Source organism: Colobus angolensis, unplaced genomic scaffold, assembly GCF_000951035.1.
Source record: "Colobus angolensis palliatus isolate OR3802 unplaced genomic scaffold, Cang.pa_1.0 Scaffold432, whole genome shotgun sequence".
In the NCBI taxonomy this organism is placed as follows: Eukaryota; Metazoa; Chordata; class Mammalia; order Primates; family Cercopithecidae; genus Colobus; species Colobus angolensis.
The window spans coordinates 63,090-84,714 of record NW_012117733.1 but is presented as its reverse complement, the minus strand read 5'-3'; the positions used below and the strand labels follow the sequence as shown (position 1 = coordinate 84,714).

The 21,625-nt window shown below is 46.8% G+C and overlaps 2 protein-coding genes across 3 annotated transcripts in view; one reads left to right on the top strand and one right to left on the bottom strand.

Moving 5' to 3' along the window:
- Positions 1-10,738, bottom strand: part of SFMBT2 (Scm-like with four mbt domains 2) — a 255,408-nt gene extending 244,670 nt beyond the window's left edge. The window contains exon 1 of one of the 2 annotated variants that reach the window (XM_011957050.1): positions 10,596-10,738. The gene's annotated coding sequence lies outside the window, so the exon portion shown is untranslated. Of the gene's footprint in view, positions 1-8,603; positions 8,644-10,595 lie in introns of those variants that run through there. The other variant, XM_011957049.1, reaches the window with a different exon arrangement.
- Positions 10,739-10,862: 124 nt separating this feature from the next.
- On the top strand, positions 10,863-12,726 carry LOC105522521 (atherin-like). The gene has a single exon (XM_011957048.1). The coding sequence runs from the start codon at positions 11,376-11,378 to the stop codon at positions 11,877-11,879; it is 504 nt and encodes a 167-aa protein (XP_011812438.1). The 5' UTR covers positions 10,863-11,375; the 3' UTR covers positions 11,880-12,726.
- Positions 12,727-21,625: the final 8,899 nt, after the last annotated feature.

Genomic DNA, 21,625 nt, shown 5'->3' with positions numbered 1-21,625 from the left:
GTTGCAATGAGCTGAGATCGTGCCACTGCACTCCAGTCTGGCCGGCAGAGTGAGACTCTGTCTCAAAGGAAAAACAAATAAACAAAAAGCATCCCCTCCAAAAAGAGCCTGGGCGGTAAGTCTCTGAAGTACACACCTTTTTGCGCACTTGGGACCTTACAAGCCTCCTTTTGGTTAGGTCAATGGGAAAATTAAGGCTGAGGCTGCAAGTGAGATGAGAAAACACCAAACACGTAGGATACAGACTACACCTCTCAACCATGACATTCATGTTGACTTTCTCGGAGCAAATATATCCAGGTGCAAGGACACACCAGGATTCAACCCGCAACTTCCAGCACAGGGAGCTGGAGGAGTGATCTTATACCTCCTGTTTGTTTATAAATAGAATTTGTGCTACGAAAGAACAATTATGATTAAAGTATCTCCACAGGCAGGTAAAGTTTAACTTAAGGAATTAAAACCAACTAGGAAAGTAATTGACAAAAGAAGGAGGCTGCCCGGAAAGTAAATGTTGCCCTCTGATGTCCTCATGCATATTCATGACCTCTGTCCTCTGGTTCAGACATCGCCAGGGTGATGGGCTCAGGATAAACCCTGATCTTCCTACCCAAAACCTCCTTCCAAAGACTCCTCTTTCCCACTTCTCTGTGCTTAGGAAGGTGAACTCAGTCTCTCCCTGCAGGTACAAATGCAAACACCACCATAATCCAACCTAAATTTTGGCAGTGTGCTTTTCATTCTATGCCCTTGACTTTTTCTGTGGCTAACTCCACAGCATGCCGTTCCAAGCCATTTCATGGGACATTTCTCCATGAGTTCCACACAAGCCATGCATCTCATTCCAACAGAATACCAACTGTAGGCTATTTAGAACGGTCTCCCACGAATGTCTGTCTTTAATTGAAGAACTGCAACCTAAGCCACGTACCAATTGGTACCATTTATATCCAGTGACAGATTAAATAATGCAGACAGGAGACAGAGAGCTCTTGCATTACCAGGGAGTAGTTCTGTTTAGTACACAGGCAAGATGGTGACTACTGAGTATATATACATAAATATATATCAAAATATTTATACATATAAATATATATCTAAATATATAAATATATATAATACATATCTAAATATATAATATTTAGATATACAAATATATATTTATATCTAAATTGATATATATTTTATATATATATATAAAGCCCACCTGGAAAGAAATGTCCTTCCCAATCTGGAGATGGGAAAAAAGAAAAGTGACTGCAAACACGAATGATGCTTCGTCTGCAGTTGTGAAGTGTGTACCTTGTAAAAGAGTCACAGAGATTTTTCTCTAATAAAAAGATAGTATATTTGTCCCAACGCCAAAAGCTTAAGTAAAGATGTCTTCCACCTCTTAAAGCAGGTTTTTAAACTACACTTGTGCCTAGCAAATATTCTATCCTGCCATCCATCGCAGGAAAAATCAAATATAGGGGAGGGTGAAGCTGAAAGGGATTAGCCAGGGTCACACCAAAAGTCCTGAACCAGAAATGGGGTTTGCGAATTCCCAGGACTTGGTTCACTCTAACCATCCAACTATGCTTTATTTATAACACCCCAAATTTAGTGCACTTCCTAAAAATAATACCAACTGTGAAAATTCAGCCACTTCAATTTGGCAAAATTGGACTTTTTTCCTGGCCCATTAAAAGAAGTGCAGTTAATTTCCACCAATATAGAGCAAGAGCCTTTGATTCTCCAACTTCGTAGTCCCAGGCCAACAGCACCAGGGAAGGGGTCTAGAAGCAGCTGACAAGACTGAGGAGGCACAAAACGGTGTGTACCTGGGACTCACAAAAAGAGCAGCTGTTGTGTCTGTCTTCAGTTTTCTACATGAAAAGGAAATAATCCAATAAAAGACCAAAAACTGAAGTTCACTCTAAAAGACTGTTCTTTTCAGTGGCCAACACTGTTTGGAAGGGAAAATTCTAGCTCTCTTCCCCTAGCTTTCAATAGTGTCTTTTTCATTTCTACCAAAGACTTTTATTTCAAACCCACATTCAGGGGGAGAAAACTGATTTATATTAAAATCAATTATTTTCTAACAAAGATGAAATTTCAGAAATTCAACACTTTTCAAATCTTAAATCGTCAGTTCATACGACAGGAAACAACATTCTGTCCTAACTAAGCATCTGCACTTATACATTTAAAAACAGTGATATAAGCGTCCTTGAAAAGCTCTGCTCTCCCGCAACCACCTGAACTAAATCCAAAAAGAGAATGATTTAGTCTTACTCCATTTCAAAATTAACTACTAAACACAAACCCTATTAGAATGACCCTGTATAACCTCTCCAAAGACTCAATTTCCAAATCAATAAAATAAACAAAACAACCCCCACCTATAAAAATTAAATAAGTGAATGGTTTAAAGTGCAAGGTGAGACCAGGAATGGTGGCTCACACCTGTAATCCCAGCACTTTGGGAGGCTAAGGCGGGAGGATCACTTGAGGTCAGGAGTTCAAGACCAGCCTAGCCAACAGGGTGAAACCCCATCTCCACTAAAAACATAAAATTAGCTGGGCATGGTGGTGCGCACCTGTAGTCCCAGCTACCTGGGAGGCTGAGGTAGGAGAATCACTTGAACCCAGGAGCCAGAGGTTGCAATGAGCTGAGATCACACCACTGTACTCCAGCCTGGATGACAGAGCCAAAGTCCGTCTCAAAATAAGCAAATAAATAAAAATAAATAAAGTGCTATGCAAGTATCTCACACACAGTAGTAAGCAATCAAGAGGTAGCAGTTACAACCTTAAGACAACATGTAAGACTGGGATTTCAAATAACTCTCTCTCCTGCTGGCTGGCACTCTAGGCAAGTAACTCAAGCTATCTAAAGCCTGCCTCCTCTGTAACAGGAGGACAACAAAACTCTCCTAAAATAGATGAAATATAAATATGAAGCAGGAAGAAGAGTCGCTGGCCAACAGCAGATATTTACATAAGCAGCTTTTTTTTATTTTATTTTTAAAAGTATTTGAAGGACTGGATTGGAATGCTTGTAACACAAACAAATGATACATGCTTGAGGTGATGGATCCCAATGACCCTGATTTGCTCCTTCCACACTGTACGCTTGTATCAAAATATCACATGCACTCCATACATATGTACCATTAGTATGTATCCATAAAAGCTTCTTAAAAATCTAAAAATAGGCCGGGCGCGGTGGCTCAAGCCTGTAATCCCAGCACTTTGGAAGCCTCTCTCGAGGTCAGGAGATCGAGACCATCCTGGCTAACATGGTGAAACCCCGTCTCTACTAAAAAATACAAAAAAACTAGCCGGGCAAGGTGGCGGGTGCCTGTAGTCCCAGCTACTTGGGAGGCTGAGGCAGGAGAAGGGCCTAAACCCAGGAGGCGGAGCTTGCAGTGAGCTGAGATCCAGCCACTGCGCTCCAGCCTGGGTGACAGAGCGAGTTTTTATAAAAAAAAAAAAAAAAAAAATCTAAAAATATTTTTAAATAAACAGTATTTGGAGTAAAGAGGTAATTTCACCTCAGATTAATTCACAATCCTTTCACTGCTAAATCTCTAGACCTACAATCCAAATGTCCCATTCCTTGTAGGTGCTCATTTAAGTTATATTTAAAACAAGACTTTGTAGGAACTTAAGAGTTGGAATTTCACACTCTTGTCTCATTCCTTAAAGTGATTCCATTCATATATTACTGTTGATTGAAATGGAGGGGAAAAAAACAACTTGCCAAGTTTGGCAGAAAACAGGGAAGGCATACCTTAACATCTGTTTATAAGACATCTTTTTCTTGGCCAATAAAACTACAGGGAAAAATTCACAAGATGAAAGCCTGCCCCTTCTCCCACACGTCCCACACCTCCATACACTTCTTGTCTCATCACAGTTGCTAACGTTATTTGTCCTACTTTGCAGAAGTCACCAAATGTTTTAGCAAGCCCTGGATCTATCAAAATGTGTCATTTTTGCTTTTCAGAAACACAATGGATTCTTTCTTTAATCATTGTCAAAAACACACATGAATGGAAGCCTAGACGTGCCATCTCATCAATAACGTGAGGGACCCTAACCATCAGTGCATGGTTGACATATTATCACTTTTGCTTTTTAAAATTTACTACAGGCCAACCAGATGGGAAGTGTTAAGGTGGCATCTTTTCAACAGCACAGTGATGAACTGATCATGCAAAACCAATCCTGAAGGATTTTGCTTGGAAACCTTACATGAATCATGTGACACATTCTTTCTTATACTGAAAGTTCTAAGCAGACTATCTTCCCTTCCTTACAACACAGTCTTGTAAACATCTTATTTACACTTGACTTAAACAACAGCCAACACTTGTTTTAGCCAACAAGAGTATTTTTCTTAGGAATTGTCCCAGAAACTTTTAGTCTAACAAAGAGAGGAAGTACTGCCCAGTGGCCAAACCTAAACCCTAGGAACGGAAAACCTTGAACTTCAGAGAGGACGCTCTCACTCACTTGCTGGCTACCAGAAGGCTGCAGTCATCATCCGTATCATAAACATGGACCGAGGGGGTCCAAGCACCCTCCAGTCTGGAATGGTGGGGTACACTGTGCTATCTGGAAGAGTCTCTTTGAGCCTGGAAATTATTAGAACAAGATGACAACAGGTGTTTCCTCACCGCTTGTATTCAAAGGCACACTGCTCTAACCCAGTCCATACCTTTATGGGGTTATGTGGGAAGGCCACATACGTATAAGCCTCCATCTTCTCTACCCTTCACCTTTTCCAGAGCACAAATGAAAACATGACCCCATGTGGAGCTTACCTCACTTAACAACAATACTTTACTCTGCAGCAGGGCCCACAGCTCAGCTGCTACCTTCACAAGCATGGTTGCACATGGATGTTACCTAAGGCCAGTCATGTTTTCACCACACTTTAGGGGAACACGAGTATGAAGGATGAATCTCTTGGACCTGTCTGCATAGATGTACTCAATCACAGATGTATTTTTCCCAGATAGAAGCACAGAGATCTTTGAGTGAGATTCCAGGCCAGCACCTTTATTTTGTAGATAAGGAGGTTGAGGCTGAGAAAGGTGACTCACTTGTCGCAGATCCCACAGCTGAGCAGAACCATCTCCACCTAGACACTGGGCCTGATTACCCCCCCCACCCCCGTCAGGAATCTTCCTTACCAGCTAGTGTCAACAGATCCTGGATCACCAAACTAAATACACACATTCACTTCCTGGTTTGTTGTGATATATAATTTCCCAACATCTTTTTTTTTTTTGTAATTTGTAGGATGGGGGCAATAAGTTGCTGCTAAGGTAACACAGATGTAAGAATGGTTAGAAAAACCACAAAATGCATCCTGAATTACAGGTCCCAATGTCCTTTTGGTACAAAAATGTTTATGAGTTCTTACTTCAGAGCAGGGTAAAATTTCCTTCTGACCACTGCACCCATGAACCTCAAAAGTTCAGAGTAATAAAATATAAAGAGAGAAATGTCCAACCCAAGTATACTAGAACTGTAGGTCATTCAAATCCCACAGTGAACTATTTTTGTTCAAATTAAAAAAAAAAAAAAAAGAAAACTCTGATAATCTGACAAAAATTTTTAGGCATAAGTGTAGGGCCTGGAGAGAGTAAATTTCCTTTATGGACTTTTTATATCCCCAAAACATCCTGTATCAATAAAATGGAACCTCATTTTCTTACTATTCAAAGCAATGCTTCTGTCACTCACTATTTCCTCTCAAATGTGGGAGTCCTTTGGGGGCAGTGGTGAAAAAAAAAAATGCCACCTTAGCTAGAGTGGGCAGCAATGGAAAATAGACAAATGTTTAGTACTCCCAGGAAAGCTTTATGATGAAAACAAAACAGGGAAGAGTCAGGAACCTTTTCTGGCTTTTTTAAAGTCTTGACTTTAAGTCAAGAATCGTGAAGCCAGTTATTTATAACAAGCAATGTTAAAAAAAATAGTCTATAATGTCTTCAAGAACACAGGAAGAGGAAAAACTCTGCGACGTATTACTCCCATCATTACTGAAACGCATCTGCCAGCAGGACCTGCTGTTTGAGGTTCAGGATGGATGTATCCCAAGGGGAAATGGGAAACAGTTCCCACCTCGGAGGCCTCCACTGGCAGTTCTAGAGCAACACACATCAAAACAGAGTGGTTGACCACTCTCTATTCCAGGATGGGGGTTGCGAGACCCCCTGCCGCGGGACAGTGTTCTGCACTAGCCCAGGAATGGATCCTGCAAGCAGTAAACTCTTCTTTGGTGGGGACCTGGACGGTTAGCAGAGGGGGACAAGCCTGGGTGTCTCCCACTCTCTTGCAGGCAGGCAGCTTGGTCCCAGCAAGAGCAAAGATAAGATCTAAGAGAGTATTTATTTATGGAAGGGAGAAAACAGAGTGTGCGCAAATTTAATGCTTAGTAGGGAAAAAGTCGCAGACCTCGTATCTTCAGGGAGGGCCTAGGGAACAATTTCTTCTGAGCAACAAGGCTTCTCCCCTCCCCCACCCCACTTACCCGCTCAACTCCCTCCCCACCCCCAACAGCCTCCCCAGGAAACGAGGCCACATTTAAGCCTATTTTTTCCTTTTCTGCGACCTGGTGGAACCCGGGTCGATTCCCTTGGTGCAGACATACTAGTGGGTCTCCCAGTTCCCTTCTCTACGGTGCAAGAGTGGAGGGGGGACGGAGAGTGGCGGGTAGCTGCAACCGAGCCAGATCCAAGAGGGGTCGGCCTCGTCTAAACTGGTTTCCCACCAACGGCCTCGGATCAGCCGCTGCTGCGCGCGGGAACCCTCAGGACACGGCTGGGGTTGGCGCGCGAGGCCCCGGAACCCCAAACCTGGCTCCGTTCGGCAAGGTTCAGGGAAACAAGGTAGAGAATGCTGGGATGGGCGAGAAGTCGGGCGGCCGATCGTCAGGGTCACGAGCCTCGCCTTGCCTTCTCGGAATCCCACCCAACTTTAAAAGCCCAAAGATCCTGAAAATTCCGAAAGCGAAACTGCGAGCTGGTCTCCAGAAGTTTGGGAACGGTCTCCCAGGCTTTCCGGCCACTTCCTGGGATTCTCGGACACCACAAACGCCATCAAGCACGAGCACCGCTGTCCGTGGCTATTGCCCCGCATGGTCCCGATCCGCGCCCCGGGAACTCCCTCGGCTTTTCGCGCATCCAGGCCCCCAGGCCCAGCTACTGGTGCGCCCCGAGCCCCTGGGTGCCAGAGCGGTGGTCGGCCCGGCTCCTGCCCCGTCTCGGCTCCTCCCTTCTCCCCACCAGAAGGAAAAACTTGGGCCCTTCGAGAATCCTGTGGAATGTTCTTTGTAATCAACTGTACATCCGCTTCCACGGCACGGCCCCGTGCAAAATCGCGGGTTTCGGGGCGTTGGAGTAAATTGTGCGCTTGTCAGCAGCGACGTCAGGAGGACAAGGGGAGGGGTTCGCGGCTGAAACTGCAGCTTCGCAGCACAGAGCCATTTTAGGCTGCTCCCATCTCGCGGGGCCCATGGGAAAGCCGGCCCCAGGAGGGCGCGCCCAAGCGCAGGCTGGAGGAGCCATGGACGCGTCCTGGCCAGCGCGTCACCATCGCTCAGCCTCGCCGCCCAGGTGGGAGGGGTCACCTGCCGCGAGGTCTCCAAGCCAGTGCCGCTTGCTCCCGCCTCCACCCACCGACAGCACGGCGTCCGAGGGACCCTGTCCAGCCTCGCTCTGCGCTCCTGCAAACCACGTTGCTGCGCTAACTACAGACCTGGCCAACATGTCTTTGTAACCTTATCATTTAAAAACGCCTCCAGGCACCTGGCCGCTGCCAGATGAGGTTCGCCGGCCCGGAGGAGGTCCTCCCACCTGCCCTCGCCAGCCCCGGGGACCGTGCACGGCCGCCGTGTGGCCCCCGCCCACGAGGTCCCTCGGGCAGGCACCGCCGAGCGACCTCTGTTCAGCGGCCGCGTCCTGGCCACGGGCGACCCCTGTCGGGAACCCCTGTTCCCGGCTACGCCGCGTTCCCGCATTCCGGTGGCTCTCACCCGAGCTCGCGTGTGCTGGCTTTCCCTCCGGCTCCTCTGCCTGACTCCGATTTTGTCTCCAAACTCCACTCCCAGATCTTCCCCGCCCCGGAACGCCGACCTTTCCCTCACACTTCGCGGCCCACTCACATCCCCTGGCGACCGCCCGGCTTCCGTGCCAGGCAAGACAAGAAGACGCCCCTCTCCGATGCGCCGAGAGGGTTCCTAAGCAGAGCAAGGGACAATTTTTTCTCAAACCGCTGTCCCCATCCCCCACCTTCCCTAGAGCGCGAAACCCAAAAGAAAGGCAACCCCTCGCCTCGACCCTACGTGCTTGCCTGCCGAGATCCGCATGCTCCCGCCCTTCTGTCCCACACCACCACCACCGCCACCACCACTTTGGTCTTCTCCAAGCCTCGGTCTCAGTCCCCACCTCCCACCCCAGCGCGGCGTGGAGGAAAGCAGGAGCCCACCATTAAGTGCAACGCGCCCCCTGCACACACGAAATCCGGCTGGCGTCTGCAGCCCGATTGTACCCAATACCCAGGACAGTTAGTCCTTTTAATAAGCACCTCCTCGCCCCACCTACTCGCGGATCTACCAGCGCAAGCTCCAGTACACACGAGGCGAGGGCTAGCTCGTCTCCTAGAAAGCCAAAATAAATCACTCTCTCTGCCCTCATGTATTTTGCACCACGTGTCCGCAGTGTGTCACGTCAAATCATGGCAGGGTCTGGTTCCAAGACGCACACACACATTCGGGGCGGTTCTCTTTGACACACACACCCAAAAAAACTGCGCACACACAGGCCTGCACACTAATCCACAGGCACACACGACAGTTGCGTTTTGGTGCCCTGGTCCGGGCCAGCGGCACCTCTCCATCCTTTCCCCCCTAGCAATGGACTTGACACACAGACTCTAACCACGGGGAAAAAAAAGAGCAGCCCATTCCTTCTTTTTTGCCTCACTTAATTCGCTAAAGCGCTTCCTGGGGTAGCCAAAGAGAGTCGAAACTAAGGGGTGGAAACTTCAGCTGGGTTTTTTCCCACCTCAAAACCTTTATTTTCAGTTTTTAAAAGCCACCTTAGCCCGCCATATTGAAACTGGCACGGTTTCTAAAGACTCCGTTCCCGCAGTTGCGCTTCCAAGAAAACACGAGTACGGATCAGGCTCTGGATGTGCGCCGGCCACCGACAATCAGCCACTTTCCACCCTCCAGGATCCCCCAGCTCCCGCCAGCCCCCTCCCACCGCCTTGGGTCAAAATCAATAAATACATCTAGAGTTCCTACAGTTGCATTTTGGCGGATTTCTGCAAAACACACACACACACGCATATTAAAAAATAAACTCCAGAGCCAGCTCAAGTCAGTAATTTTGAAAGGGGGTCGGATAAGAGGAGACAATCGGAAAGCCCCCAAGTGACAGGATATTACTTTAAAGAGAAAAAAAAATGAACAAAAAGACCATCCTCGCTGGAGCTCGCTCCAAAACTACTACTGCCCATTTCATTTCAGTTGCTTAGGCAAATGTTTCCAAGGGGGCGATTCCGAATGTCTGCAAGATTTTTTACCCCCATGCCTGTCTCCGATTCCCCGTCCTCACCATCTTTTTCTCCCACCCCCAAAAAAAGAAAGGGGAGACCCCAGCGCGGAGGAGACGCGGGAGCGCGGGGTAGGTAGCAGCGGCGGCTGCGTCGCTAAAATGAGTGCAGAAAGAGGGAGGTGGGCGGCGGGAAGGGACAGGCTGAGCCCGGGGGAGGAGGACACTTTGCAACTCCGGACGGACTCCCGCACGACCCGGCTTTTCAGAGCCCAGAGACGCAGGCGAAGGGGACCCGGGAAGCAAAAAATGACAACCTGGAGCGCACAGAGGAGTTTGAGGCTTCGCTCAAGTACAGTCGCTTTCTTCTCCTGCCCTTCTCTTTCGCTCCCCTGCAGCCTCCCCAGCCTTCCCCAACCCCCCACCTCCAACCCCGGCTCGCTCGGGCTTCCTTTTCTTTTTTTTCCTATACTGGAAAAAGCCCCTGACCGGCGCACTCAACCTGCGGGCCGGAGGGCTGCTGGGCGCCGGGGACGGCAGCCAGCGCGGCGTCCTACCTGGTGAAGTTCGTCCTGCCCTCGGCGTGGATCCAGGACCCGGGCGCTGCCCGGGAGGGCGCCGGCCTCGCTGGTTCGCCCGCCCTAGCCCGCTTGCTCCCCGCCCGCCGCCTCCCTTGCGCCCGCTCCGGTCCTCCGGCTCCCACTACAGCTCATTCCAATATGGCATCCTCTCTATGCGCATGCTCGGCGCTCTTTTTTTTTTTTTTTTTTATGTGTGTGTGTGTGTGTGTGTGTGTGTGTGTGTGTGCGTGCGCGCGCGCGCGCGTGCAGCGAACTCCTTCAACGACCTTTTCCAGCGCTTGCAAAATTTAAGCCAATGAGCCTGCGGGACATGATCGGCTCCTTCCTCCGCCCGCGCCGCGCCAACCCCCCGGCGCCTAAGCGGGCAGGTACCCCCAGGACCCTGGCACCTTCCACGCCCAAGCGGCCCCCTCCCCGCCGCGCTCCCCTTCCTCCTTTTGGTGAGCTCCCTCCATACACGATCTGCAGAAAGTTCCCATCACGGGCGTTTCCGCACACCTCTCCGCAAGGACAACTGGGCAAACTCCGCGTTTCCTTGGTCGCGGTTCGTGCGCTGGGTTTCCAATGGCTCAGCGGACCTTGTGCACAAACTTGCGCTTTATCCGCCCGGGATCGCTGGGAGCAGAGAGAAATTCAATCCCCAGGGCAACCTTGGCCCCGCCTGCCCCACCCCACCCCACCCTGCGCTTAAACAAATCCTTTTCTTGAAGCTGCGAACATTTCCAGGCCCCTTGGGCAGGGTTGGAGGGGCCGAGGAGAGCTATTCGAGGGAAAGGTGCCCCGAGGGGCAGGAAACTAAGTTGGGGCTGCCCGGGCTAGCTGCCAGGTAGCCGTGCTCGCCACGGCGTCTCATAGGGCGCCTGGCTAGTCCGGTCCTCATAGGGCGGGAAAAGAAACGTCGCTCGCGCCCCAGCAAAACGTGGCCCTCGGCGGTCCGTTGGAGAGCTCCAGCGGCCGTGAACCCCGGACAGGATTGGACGTCTGCGGAGCCCGCGGGCACTTTGTGCGGCGCACCTGGGGAGGAATGCGGAGCTCCCAGGGCCTTAGGTGCAACGGCTGCGCAGAGTCCGAACGAAACGTCCCCAGTGCGGAAAAGAGGGTGACGCCCTGGTAGCAAGACCAAGAGCTTCCGAAGAACGCTGCGCCCTTAACTAGGGGGCCTCGAAGAGATGCCGGTGTGGGCCTGCATTGTGTATTTCTGCGCAATAGCGAATGGACACGTTTGCTCAGGATTTTTATGGTTGCCAGAGGGGGCAAAATTCCTCAGTCCCCCAACTCTGTCCCAAGAATCCTTCTCACAGTACCCCTCTCCAGAGGGCCAAGAGGTCCTCCAGGTTCCCGTGGGTTCGCAGCTCCACCCGCCCTTCCTCGCCCTGCATCCCTGAGGAGAGGTGTCCGCTCTGAAGAGCTAGGGGCCGGCCAGGGAGCGAGAGGACCGGGGCTGACCACGGGCAGTACGAGCAGGGGTCCTCAGGCGGGCCCTCTCCTGGAATGTGGGGCCGGAGCTGATCTAGAAGAAATACAGAGGGACGTGCCGGGAAGCCGCTCTCACCTAGCCGCGACCCTGGAGAGCGCCCCTCCACCCAAAGGATCGGCCGAGCTGAGCGATCCAGGGCGGGCGTCCGCAGCCGTGAGGCCCCCTGCGCCGCCAGTATGGGAAAATCCTGCCTCCTTACACCTTGGAGAACGCTGGGCGACGACTAAAGCTCCTTCCGCCGGCCTGTCACTCCAGGTGACATAGGAGCCACGTGAGACCCAGAAGGGTCCAGCGACTCGCCGTGCGGCGCACTTTAAACTCCAGCCTGAGTCTGCGACCCCTCCAGCTCTCCAGTCCCCGGCTGTTGGCGACACCAAGCCGGAGCCCTGGCCTCTTTGCCCTGTGGGTCGCTGAAAGCAGAGACTCCTCAAACCAACCGAACCGGGCGCATTAACCCTCTCGCCTGCACCCCGCCGCCTCCCCGTTGAGCCCCAAGGCGGCTCCAGGTGGAACCTGCTGGACTGACTGCGGCGTCCAGGAATCTGGAGTGTGGGCTCTAGACACTCTCCACGGTTCTGGCCCTGGGTCGCAACACCCGAGTCACCTCTTCTGGCTCCTTCACTACACTGCGGGGCCCGTGGGGAGGGAAGGGCCGGGAGACCCCTCGGCGGACCACTGTCCTGGAGGGGTCCCCACCCTGTGCACTGCTGAAGCTCAGGGCGCGCCGGGGCAGGAATGGCCCCGAGTGCGGATCCCTTGCCCTGAGCCTCCCGCTCTTGGCCCGCGCTGCGCCTACCCAGTGGCCCTGGCCCCACAGGGCGACAGCGGCGGCACCCTCCCACGTGCGTCCCAGACCGCGCGGCCTCGCTCAGCTCCCGGGAGCCGACAGCGCTTGCCCCGGTGCCAGCGCAGGGCTTCCCGGCGGCTTGGGGGCGGTGGGGCGGTGGGGGTTGGCGGGGGAAGAACGCAATTTCCTTCTGCACGAGTCTTGGAGACGTGAGCTGCAGCCAGCCACTGCGCTCTCTCCAGGCTTATTTACCAGTTTTAAGTCATTATTGTGCACGAAACATTGTTTCATCCAAATAAAAGCAAATGTAAAAGAACACCTGATCCCAAACGGTGTATGACTGTGTGTATATCTTACCTGGTTACTCCGAAGGAGTTGAATTTTTTTAATGTTTTGGGTACCTAGAGCCCGTATAACTTTGCTCCCGGATCCACAAAATGGTGATTTTGGGGGAGGGTTACCTATCGTGATTAAGAAATATAATCAGGAAGTCGCAGCACACACAATGGTGGCATTGTTATTGTAAAAAAAAAAAAACAACTCCTTTCCCTCCTACTTTTGTGTTGCTTTTTGCACGTGACTTTTTGAAGATTCCTTGATTTTCTTTTCTGCGACCGACCTCTATTCTCTTTTATCCAAGGGCACCAATGAGGCAAATGAAAATTGGTTAGGAGATCCCCTGAGGCAATTAAAGTGGCCCCTTCATCCCACTTCAATACCTTTCAACTTTCATTTTTATTTCAGAACCAGACACTTTAGGGATATGGGTACCCAGATGTAGGTTGCACCCTAAATCAATTAAAGATAGGAAAAAATTCCACACAGTCAGCAAAGCATAAAGCGCTGACAAAAATTGTGACTGCTTTCTTTAAGGAGAGAGGGCTTATGCACTCCAACTCAAACAGGGTCATGAAAATCTCATTATCATCACAAGACTTTTTCTCTATATTGTTAATATTTACTAAAAATCTTGACAAAAATAAGCCTTTGATCACACTAACTATAGATGTTATTTCATTCCTAAACTTTGTTTAAGCCATTAATTTCATCACTCTGCAGATCAAGTTGGGACTTTGGAATTCTTTAACATAAATAAGGCGAATTGGTTAATTGTAAAATATTTAGATGCTATTCTATGTGTCTAATGATACAGCACAAATTAGAAATATAATATAACAATTGAAAAGTTTTCGTCTCATTTTCTGTGTATTCCTAAGTATTATGTCACAAAAACTATTACAGAGGAGTTTGAAAAATTATATGTGTACTATTTATTTTCTTTATATTTAGGACATGTGATTACTGAAATCCTGTTGCATTAGTCGTACCCAAGAAAAATGTTCAATTTATTCATACCTATTCCATGTTTAAGTTATCACTTCCCACTGGGAAAAGGAAATGAACCAAAGAAAACACAAGATAAACCATTATCCTTTCTTAATGTAGAGACTCTCTAATGAACTATTAGACATACTAGCTTAACAGGAAAGCCGAAGGAGGAAAAAAGGAAGCCAGAACCAAATATTTGAAGAATTTGTACAACCTTCTCTTTACTAGACCTTTAAACCAAAACTTGTTTTGGTTTACATACGATAGTTTAGGCTACATACGATAGTATTTTTCCATCAGCCTCCTAAGGTCACAAAGAGTAAATCTAAATACATTCTCTCTTTTTATTGTTTCACCTTTTTTCCTTATCTTCTATCCCCAATTAAAGCACTTAATGGCTAATGTATTGGGAGCCCAATGACCTCAGTCACTGCTTCATCACTAGTTATCTGTGTGACCTCTGTAAGTCCAGTGACCTCTCTGAGCCGTTCTTTCCTCTTGGGTAAAATGAGGGGATTGGACTAGATGTTCTGTGAGGTCCTTTCAGACCCTAAACAGTGCTCAGCAATAGACCCCACCCCAAAGCCATCAATTGCTTTATATGGTATTCTGCCAATTTGATATAGCAATCAATTTCTGAGGTCACAGAGGATAAAAAAGGATTAAGTAAAGGAATCTGTCAGGAAAGGGTGTTAGGGCCTTCTTTGCCTTACTGCCCTTCAGTGAAGGTATCGTTTAGGTCATATGTCTGCCTTCTTTTGATAATTATTGTGTTTTTGCGTTTACTGTATGAGTTTTGTGTTGCCCATAAAAGTGTGGGGGCTCCGGTGAGAGTATCTACGACTGTCCTTCTGAGAAAAGCCTGGGGTTATTGAGATGGCTTGTGAAAATAACTAGAGTTCTCAATGAGTGTAGTGATGTGTATTGGTTCACAAAACATCACCACCTAACAGAGCACTTTCTCATACATTTCTAGAAATTTCAGAAACACACTATTGCGATTGACTCTTATATAATTTGAAAGAATTTCAAGCTTCCTTGACAATAAAAGAAAAAAATAGTAGACTGCAGGGCATATTTTTAAAAGTACATGAAGGCCGGGCATGATGGCTCATACCTGTAATCCTAGCACTTTGGGAGGCCAAGGCGGGTGGATTGCCTGGGCTCAGGAGTTCGAGACCAGCCCAGGGAACACAGTGAAACCCCATCTCCACTAAAAATACAAAACAACAACAACAACAACAACAAAAACGTGGTGGCATGCACCTGTAATCCCACCTACTCGGGAAGCTGAGACAGGAGAATTGCTTGAACCCAGGAGGCAGAGGTTGCAGTGAACCAAGATTGCACCATTGCACACCAGACTGGGCAACAGAGCGAGACTCCATCTCAAGAAAAAAAATAAAAGGACATGATGTCTGAACTCTCCTAGGACATTTATTGAAAGAGCCGAGGTGGTTTGCTTGTGGATGTTCCAGTTGTGACTAAACGGCTTCTTTCTCCAGTGAGAAGAATATTCTGACGAAAGTCATTCCCAACTTCTGCAGCTACTGGCTTGTATATCTGGATGCATGGTATCACACCCTTCACTTGTGAATCTTACTGTGTATTAGGCATCATATTTTAGACTTTGTGGCCTCAGTTCCAGCTGTTTTGAGAGCTGCAGTCCAGAGAGATTAAATGACAGAGGCCTTTTAAAGGACAGAGTTACAGAGCAGGGTAGGGACTGGCTCTCAGGCCCTGTTAAAGACAGCAGAAAGGAGACAGAGGATTTATTTAGTACCTACTTTGCTCCAGACACTATTCCAGGTAGTTTTTACATCTATGATAACATTTCATAACTCCTAGTCTATATTATGTGTAATATCCCTTTTAAATGCTTTAAAAATGTTTTAAATATATATTTCCTTACACATAAAGCTGAGTCTTCATCCACTGTCACTGTCATTGAAACATAGGTTGTGTCTCAGTTTTTTCTTGTGGAACTTGAGTTGTCTAGACCATTTACACTTTCTAATTTAACCCCTTTATGACTGAGGGTATCTATTGGCAAACACACACACACACACCCCAACTGGGGTGCAGTGGCTCACACCTGTAATCCCAGCCCTTTGGGAGACTGAGGCAGGAGGATTGCTTGAGCCCAGGAGGCAGAGACCAGCCTGAACAACATATCCAGACCCTGTCTCTACAAAAAATAAAAATTAGCTGGGCATGGTGGCGTGCACCTGCAACCCCAACTCCTCAGGGGGCTGAGGCAAGAGGATTGCCTGAGCCCAGGCAGTTGAGACTGCAGTGAACTATGATCATGCTACTGCACTCCAGCCTGGGTGACAGAGCAAGATCATGCCCCAACAAACAAACAAACAAACAAACAAACAACAGTAAACACAGTGCAGGTCAGGGATGTGGGTCTGTGACCCTAGAACAGTATTTCCTCTGTGAATGATAACTGGCCTGAATGAGGTTGAATTAGACGTAGTGTAAAAGGATTAAGAGTCCCATTGAACTTGTATTGCAAAATAGACTAAACAAAGTAAAACAAGCGACCAAAAATCCCACATCAAAAAGCAGTTTCATCAATAAGCATGATGGGCAATTTGTTACATTCACCCACTACTTTAAATAAAAGTACCCAACCATGATATACAAGAGGAGAGATACCAGTATTAGGGAACTGGACTATCTCAGCTTTTGTGTAGCTTCAGAATCGCCATCCTATTTATTTTCACTGTGTAAGTCGCTTTAGATGATCTTAGTACAGAATAAATCATTATTATCATGATCAAAGAAGTGATAGTTATTAGATCTACAAAGACTTGATTTGCAGTGCCATCTACTGGAAACAGACATTGACTTGCTTTTAGATGTTTTAGATAGTTCTTTGTTGTTGTTTATTTTTTAAAAAATAAAGAATGCTGAAGATACAGATATCAGTACTAAGGGAAGAATTAGGTTTTTACTATATGTGATTACAGATGATGGCTTAGAAGCCTTGGCTACAAATAAGCTGAATTGTATTCATATCAAATCATTCATCCTTTGAATGTTATACATAGAGTACTTACATGTTTCTTTGAAAAGTAACATTGCTTCCATTTCTTAAAATGAGTCACTTAAGATAGTTTCTAACATAGCACTATGGTTTTTTTCTTATCCCTTTAAAGACTGATTTTTTTTTACCCTTGTAAGTGCCTCTGAAATGGATATTGTTGCTGAATTCTTGGAGACTTTCATTTTAATTTCATACCTTGGGGGTGGGGTGAACTCAAAAGATTTTTCAAGGTCTCCTAAACCAATTTTCTGAAGAGAAACTTACATAAATTAGATATAGAGGAAAATTAATGAAAAATAAAAGCAAATCTCTGCTTACATTTTTCTCATTCAACAAATATTTATTGAAGACCTGCTATGTGCCAGGCACTGTTTTAGGATATGACATACGGTGAACAAGACAGACGAAGGCCTGTTCCGTGACACTTATAGTTCATCAGGGAGAGATCAGCACCAAAGAAATGAATATCTAGGGCCGGGCGCGGTGGCTCAAGCCTGTAATCCCAGCACTTTGGGAGGCCGAGACGGGCGGATCACGAGGTCAGGAGATCGAGACCATCCTGACTATCACGGTGAAACCCCGTCTCTACTAAAAATACAAAAAAAACTAGCCAGGCGAGGTGGCGGGCGCCTGTAGTCCCAGCTACTCCGGAGGCTGAGGCAGGAGAATGGCGTAAACTCAGGAGGCGGAGCTTGCAGTGAGCTGAGATCCAGCCACTGCACTCCAGTCCGGGTGACAGAGCGAGACTCTGCCTCAAAAAAAAAAAAAAAAAAGAAATGAATATCTAATGTGTCATGTGGATGTTAGTCCCATGGAAAAGAGTAAAGCAGGGGGGGAGGCACAGGAAGTGACAATGACTAGTATGGTGTTGGGGTAGGATGACATTTTTTATGAAGTGGGTCAGGGAAGTGGCATTTGAACAGAGAGCTCCAGAGAGTGGGAACAGTAAGTACAAAGACCTTGGTATTGTCTTGGCTCCATTTGAAAGAAAGAATAAATTATACAAAAGTTTGATGATATTTAACACCATAGTCATAAGCTATTAACTTGTAACTTCTAACTTAGCGAGAAGTGCTAGTATTCCCAGATGGGAAACCACAACAGAGCGGTCAGTTCAAACACGTACAGCAAATCCAAGCGTTCCCCAAGGGATCAAACCCAGTTTCCCTGAATTTAGATTCTTTCTTAGGTTGAATGAGCCGCAAAGGTCACCTGATCTGCCATCTCTCTCATGCCCAACTCCTCTCTACATTATCTATGTTAGTCTGTTTTCACACTGTTATAAAGACATACCCAAGACTGGGTAATTGATTTATAAAGGAAAGAAGTTTAATTGACTCACAGTTCCACATGGCTGGGGAGGCCTCAGGAAACTTACAGTCACGGCCGAAGGGGAAGAGGCATGTCTTACATGGTGGCAAGAGAGACAGAAAGAGCAAAAGAGAGAGAGCATGTGTGTGTGAAGCGAAGGGTGAAGAGCCCCTTATAAAACCGTCAGATCTGGTGAGAACTCACTATCACAAGAACAACATGGGAGAAACTGCTCCCGGGATCCAATCACCTCCCACTGGCTCCCTCCCTCAATACATAGGGATTATGGGGATTATTATTCGAGATGGGATTTGGGTGGGGACACAGCCCAACAAATGACCATGCAGTCTGTTTGAACACTTCACTCCTCACTCCCTCCAGAGATAGCTCGTTCCATCTTTGACTCCTCTTGGTAAATTCATCCTTACACTGAACTGAAGCCACTTCTCTGTTCTGTAGTGCTTGGGTGGCTTGCATGGCAATGGGGGAAGGCAAAAGTGTCACCCTCTTCCTATTCCTCCCTGGACAGTGGCCTCTGTGATCGGGAAACCCATGTAAACGTCCATGTAAAGCTGGCACTGTAATGGACCTGAAATGAATCCATCCATCATCATTCATCACTCTGATCTCACCTACATAAAAACTCCTCAAGTACAGAATGGTTAGTGGAACGGTGTTTTCTCTAGGTCTTTAAGCCAATGGAAACAAAGTAGTTCATGCAACTGAAAGACCCCAGTGTTTAAGTGCTCTCACTCACCTTTCATTCCTTTCTTGGTTTGCATTATGCTGAATCAGAAACCAATTCCTTAGGGATGGCACAAATGAAAAAATCTAGAAAATATACAAATGCATCTGAGCAAACAATAGAGTCCACTTGCTAAAGACACACTTCCTTAAGCCAGGGAATTAATTACAACAGTTAACATTGACTGAGCACATACTCGGTGCCAAGCCCTCTTCCAAGGGCCTTATATATCCTACCTCTAACCACAGCAAGCCTGTATAGTAGGCAGTGTTATTGTCCCCACTTTATAGACAAAGAAACTGAGGAAGGGGCTGAGAGTGATTAAGCCAGCTGGTTGTAGATACATAACGAGTAAGTGTTGGAGCCCAAACTTTAACTCAATCTGACTCCAGAGCCTGGGCACATTATCCATAAACTCCATTCCCATGATTTATGAGAGTAGAGATGCCAGAGACTGAGGATAACGTGTGGATGGAAGATTGAAGAAATGTGGATCATTTAGCAACAGAAGAAAAGGCTGAAATGAAAAGGAGGGCCAGGGCAAGCTCATGAGCAATGCCAATGCTAATTTTTTTAAAATGGGTTGAAAATAGAAGGAATCGTGACTGTGGCCTGAATGGAACTAAGTTTGAGAATAAAAAGTGACGAGGGTATTTGGAATGTGATAACAGCAACAACAATATGACACTACATGCCAGGCTCTGTACCAAGTGCTGATGTTCATTTGTCGTAATTTAACCTCATTGAATCCCATGAGATAGTTACTGTTGTCATACCCACTTTGTGGATGAGGAAACCATGAGCTGGAGGAGTTAAGTAGCTGTTTGACATAACCAGCTAGAGAGTAGCCGAGCCATTACGTCAGGAGTCCATTGAGCGAGCAAAGCTTTATCAGTACTTATGGTCACTCCCCATTGCTCCCATTACCGCCTCAGTTTCACCTCCTGTCAGATCAGCAACGGCATTGGATTCTCATAGGAGCACAAACCCTATTGTGAACTGTACATGCCAAGGATCTAAGTTGAGTGCTCCTTATGAGAATCTAATGCCTGATGATCTGAGATGGAGCTGATGTGGTGATGCTAGCACTGGGAGCAGCTGCAAATACGGATTAACATTAGTAGAGAGGTCCGACTGCACAGAGACCATAATAAATCAATTGCTTGCAGACTCATATCAAAACCCTATCAGTGAGGGGCAAGTGACAATTAAGCGTCATCTGGTGGCAGGCTTTACAGTGGCAGGTTAGTTGATATACTTCAATCGTACAACTGCGTCTGGTGGCCTTATAAGTATATTTGAGACAACTTCAAATCTCCATACGTTCTGGGTTAAAGTCAAGGCGGAATATCCTGATTGCCACAAAAACACTGAAGAGCCTGCTTCCATCTACAACCCCCTATCTTTGGGAAGCAGGGTTTTCTGCAGTGATAGCTACCGAAGTGAGATTACAGAGTAGGCTGAACATAAACAACACACTTAGGGTGTCACTGTCTCCCATCACTCCCAGATGGGACCATTTAGTTGCAGGAAAACAAGCTTACACCTCCCACTGATTCTACATCATGGTGAGTTGTATAATTATTTCATTATATATTACAAGGTAATAGTAATAAAAATAAAGGGCACAATAAATGTAATGCTCTTGAATCATCCCGAAACCATCCCCCACCACCCATCCATGGAAAAATTGTCTTCTGCGAAACTGGTACCTGGTGCCAAAAAGGTCTAAGACCACTGCATCACGTTACATGGCACATATATGTTCTCATGTTCATGTTATTTAAGAGTCAAAATCATTTGTGTTGATTGAAGTTTGGGCTACCCTTAGGCACGACTAAAATCCAGTGATTATTTTCTTTTTACAAAATTCACCAGAGGCCTTTGGAAACCCCCATGGTTCTGTTGGATGCACCATGAGGCAGCATGTTCGAATGGAGGGAGCCTGTACATGGAAGACAGATGATCTTGGACTTAGATCCCAGTTCTGCCATTATTAGTTTCATTTCTTTCCTCTCTCTCTCTCTCTCTCTTTCCCCATCTCTTCCTCTTCCTTACCCCCTTCAGTTTCCTCAGCTTAAAAAAAAGGACTAAGAAAACCTACCCCTACCCTACCCACCAAAATATTATAAAGACTAAATTTCTCTTTCAGAGAGGGAGACTGGCACTTCACGGAGGCTTCAGAAGTACGACCTCCTCCATCTCCCCATCTACTCATCTGTCACTTGTTTAAAATACACATCGTTCATAGCATTTTAGTACAAGCTTATAATACACTTCAATACACATCCAATAATTCTATATTGATGATAAATCAGATCATATCCCAAATTTGTTTTCTACATTTCCATGGACTTGCACCCTCTGTAATTCCTCTAATTCCTCTTTCAGCCTTCCTTTCTGGTTTTTTCTATTCTCTTTGTTTTATTAGTCAATAGTTACATCTTCCTGACAATGCAAATAAAATATTCCAAACAAGAATGTAGCTAGCAGCTGATTCATAAGATATTAAAAGGCCTTGAGTTATATTGTACTCATTGAAAACAAAGCCTTCACATATACCAATGCTTTATTACTTTCGTGAAACTTAATCTTTGTCAAACCCTAAAAGGACAGCCAATTTTAAAGACCAATTTGAAAAGCAGACAATGGGACTGATAGCATATTCCTAAACAAATTGTTATAAATTCACATGAAGCCAGGCATGGTGGCTTGCATCTGTAATCCCAGCTACCTGGGAAGTTGAGGCAGGAGGATTACTTGAGCCTCAGAGTTCGAGGCTT

Bases quoted from the DNA above. Each gene is read 5' to 3' on its own strand.
- LOC105522521 (XM_011957048.1), top strand. From the start codon at position 11,376: ATGGTTGCCAGAGGGGGCAAAATTCCTCAGTCCCCCAACTCTGTCCCA.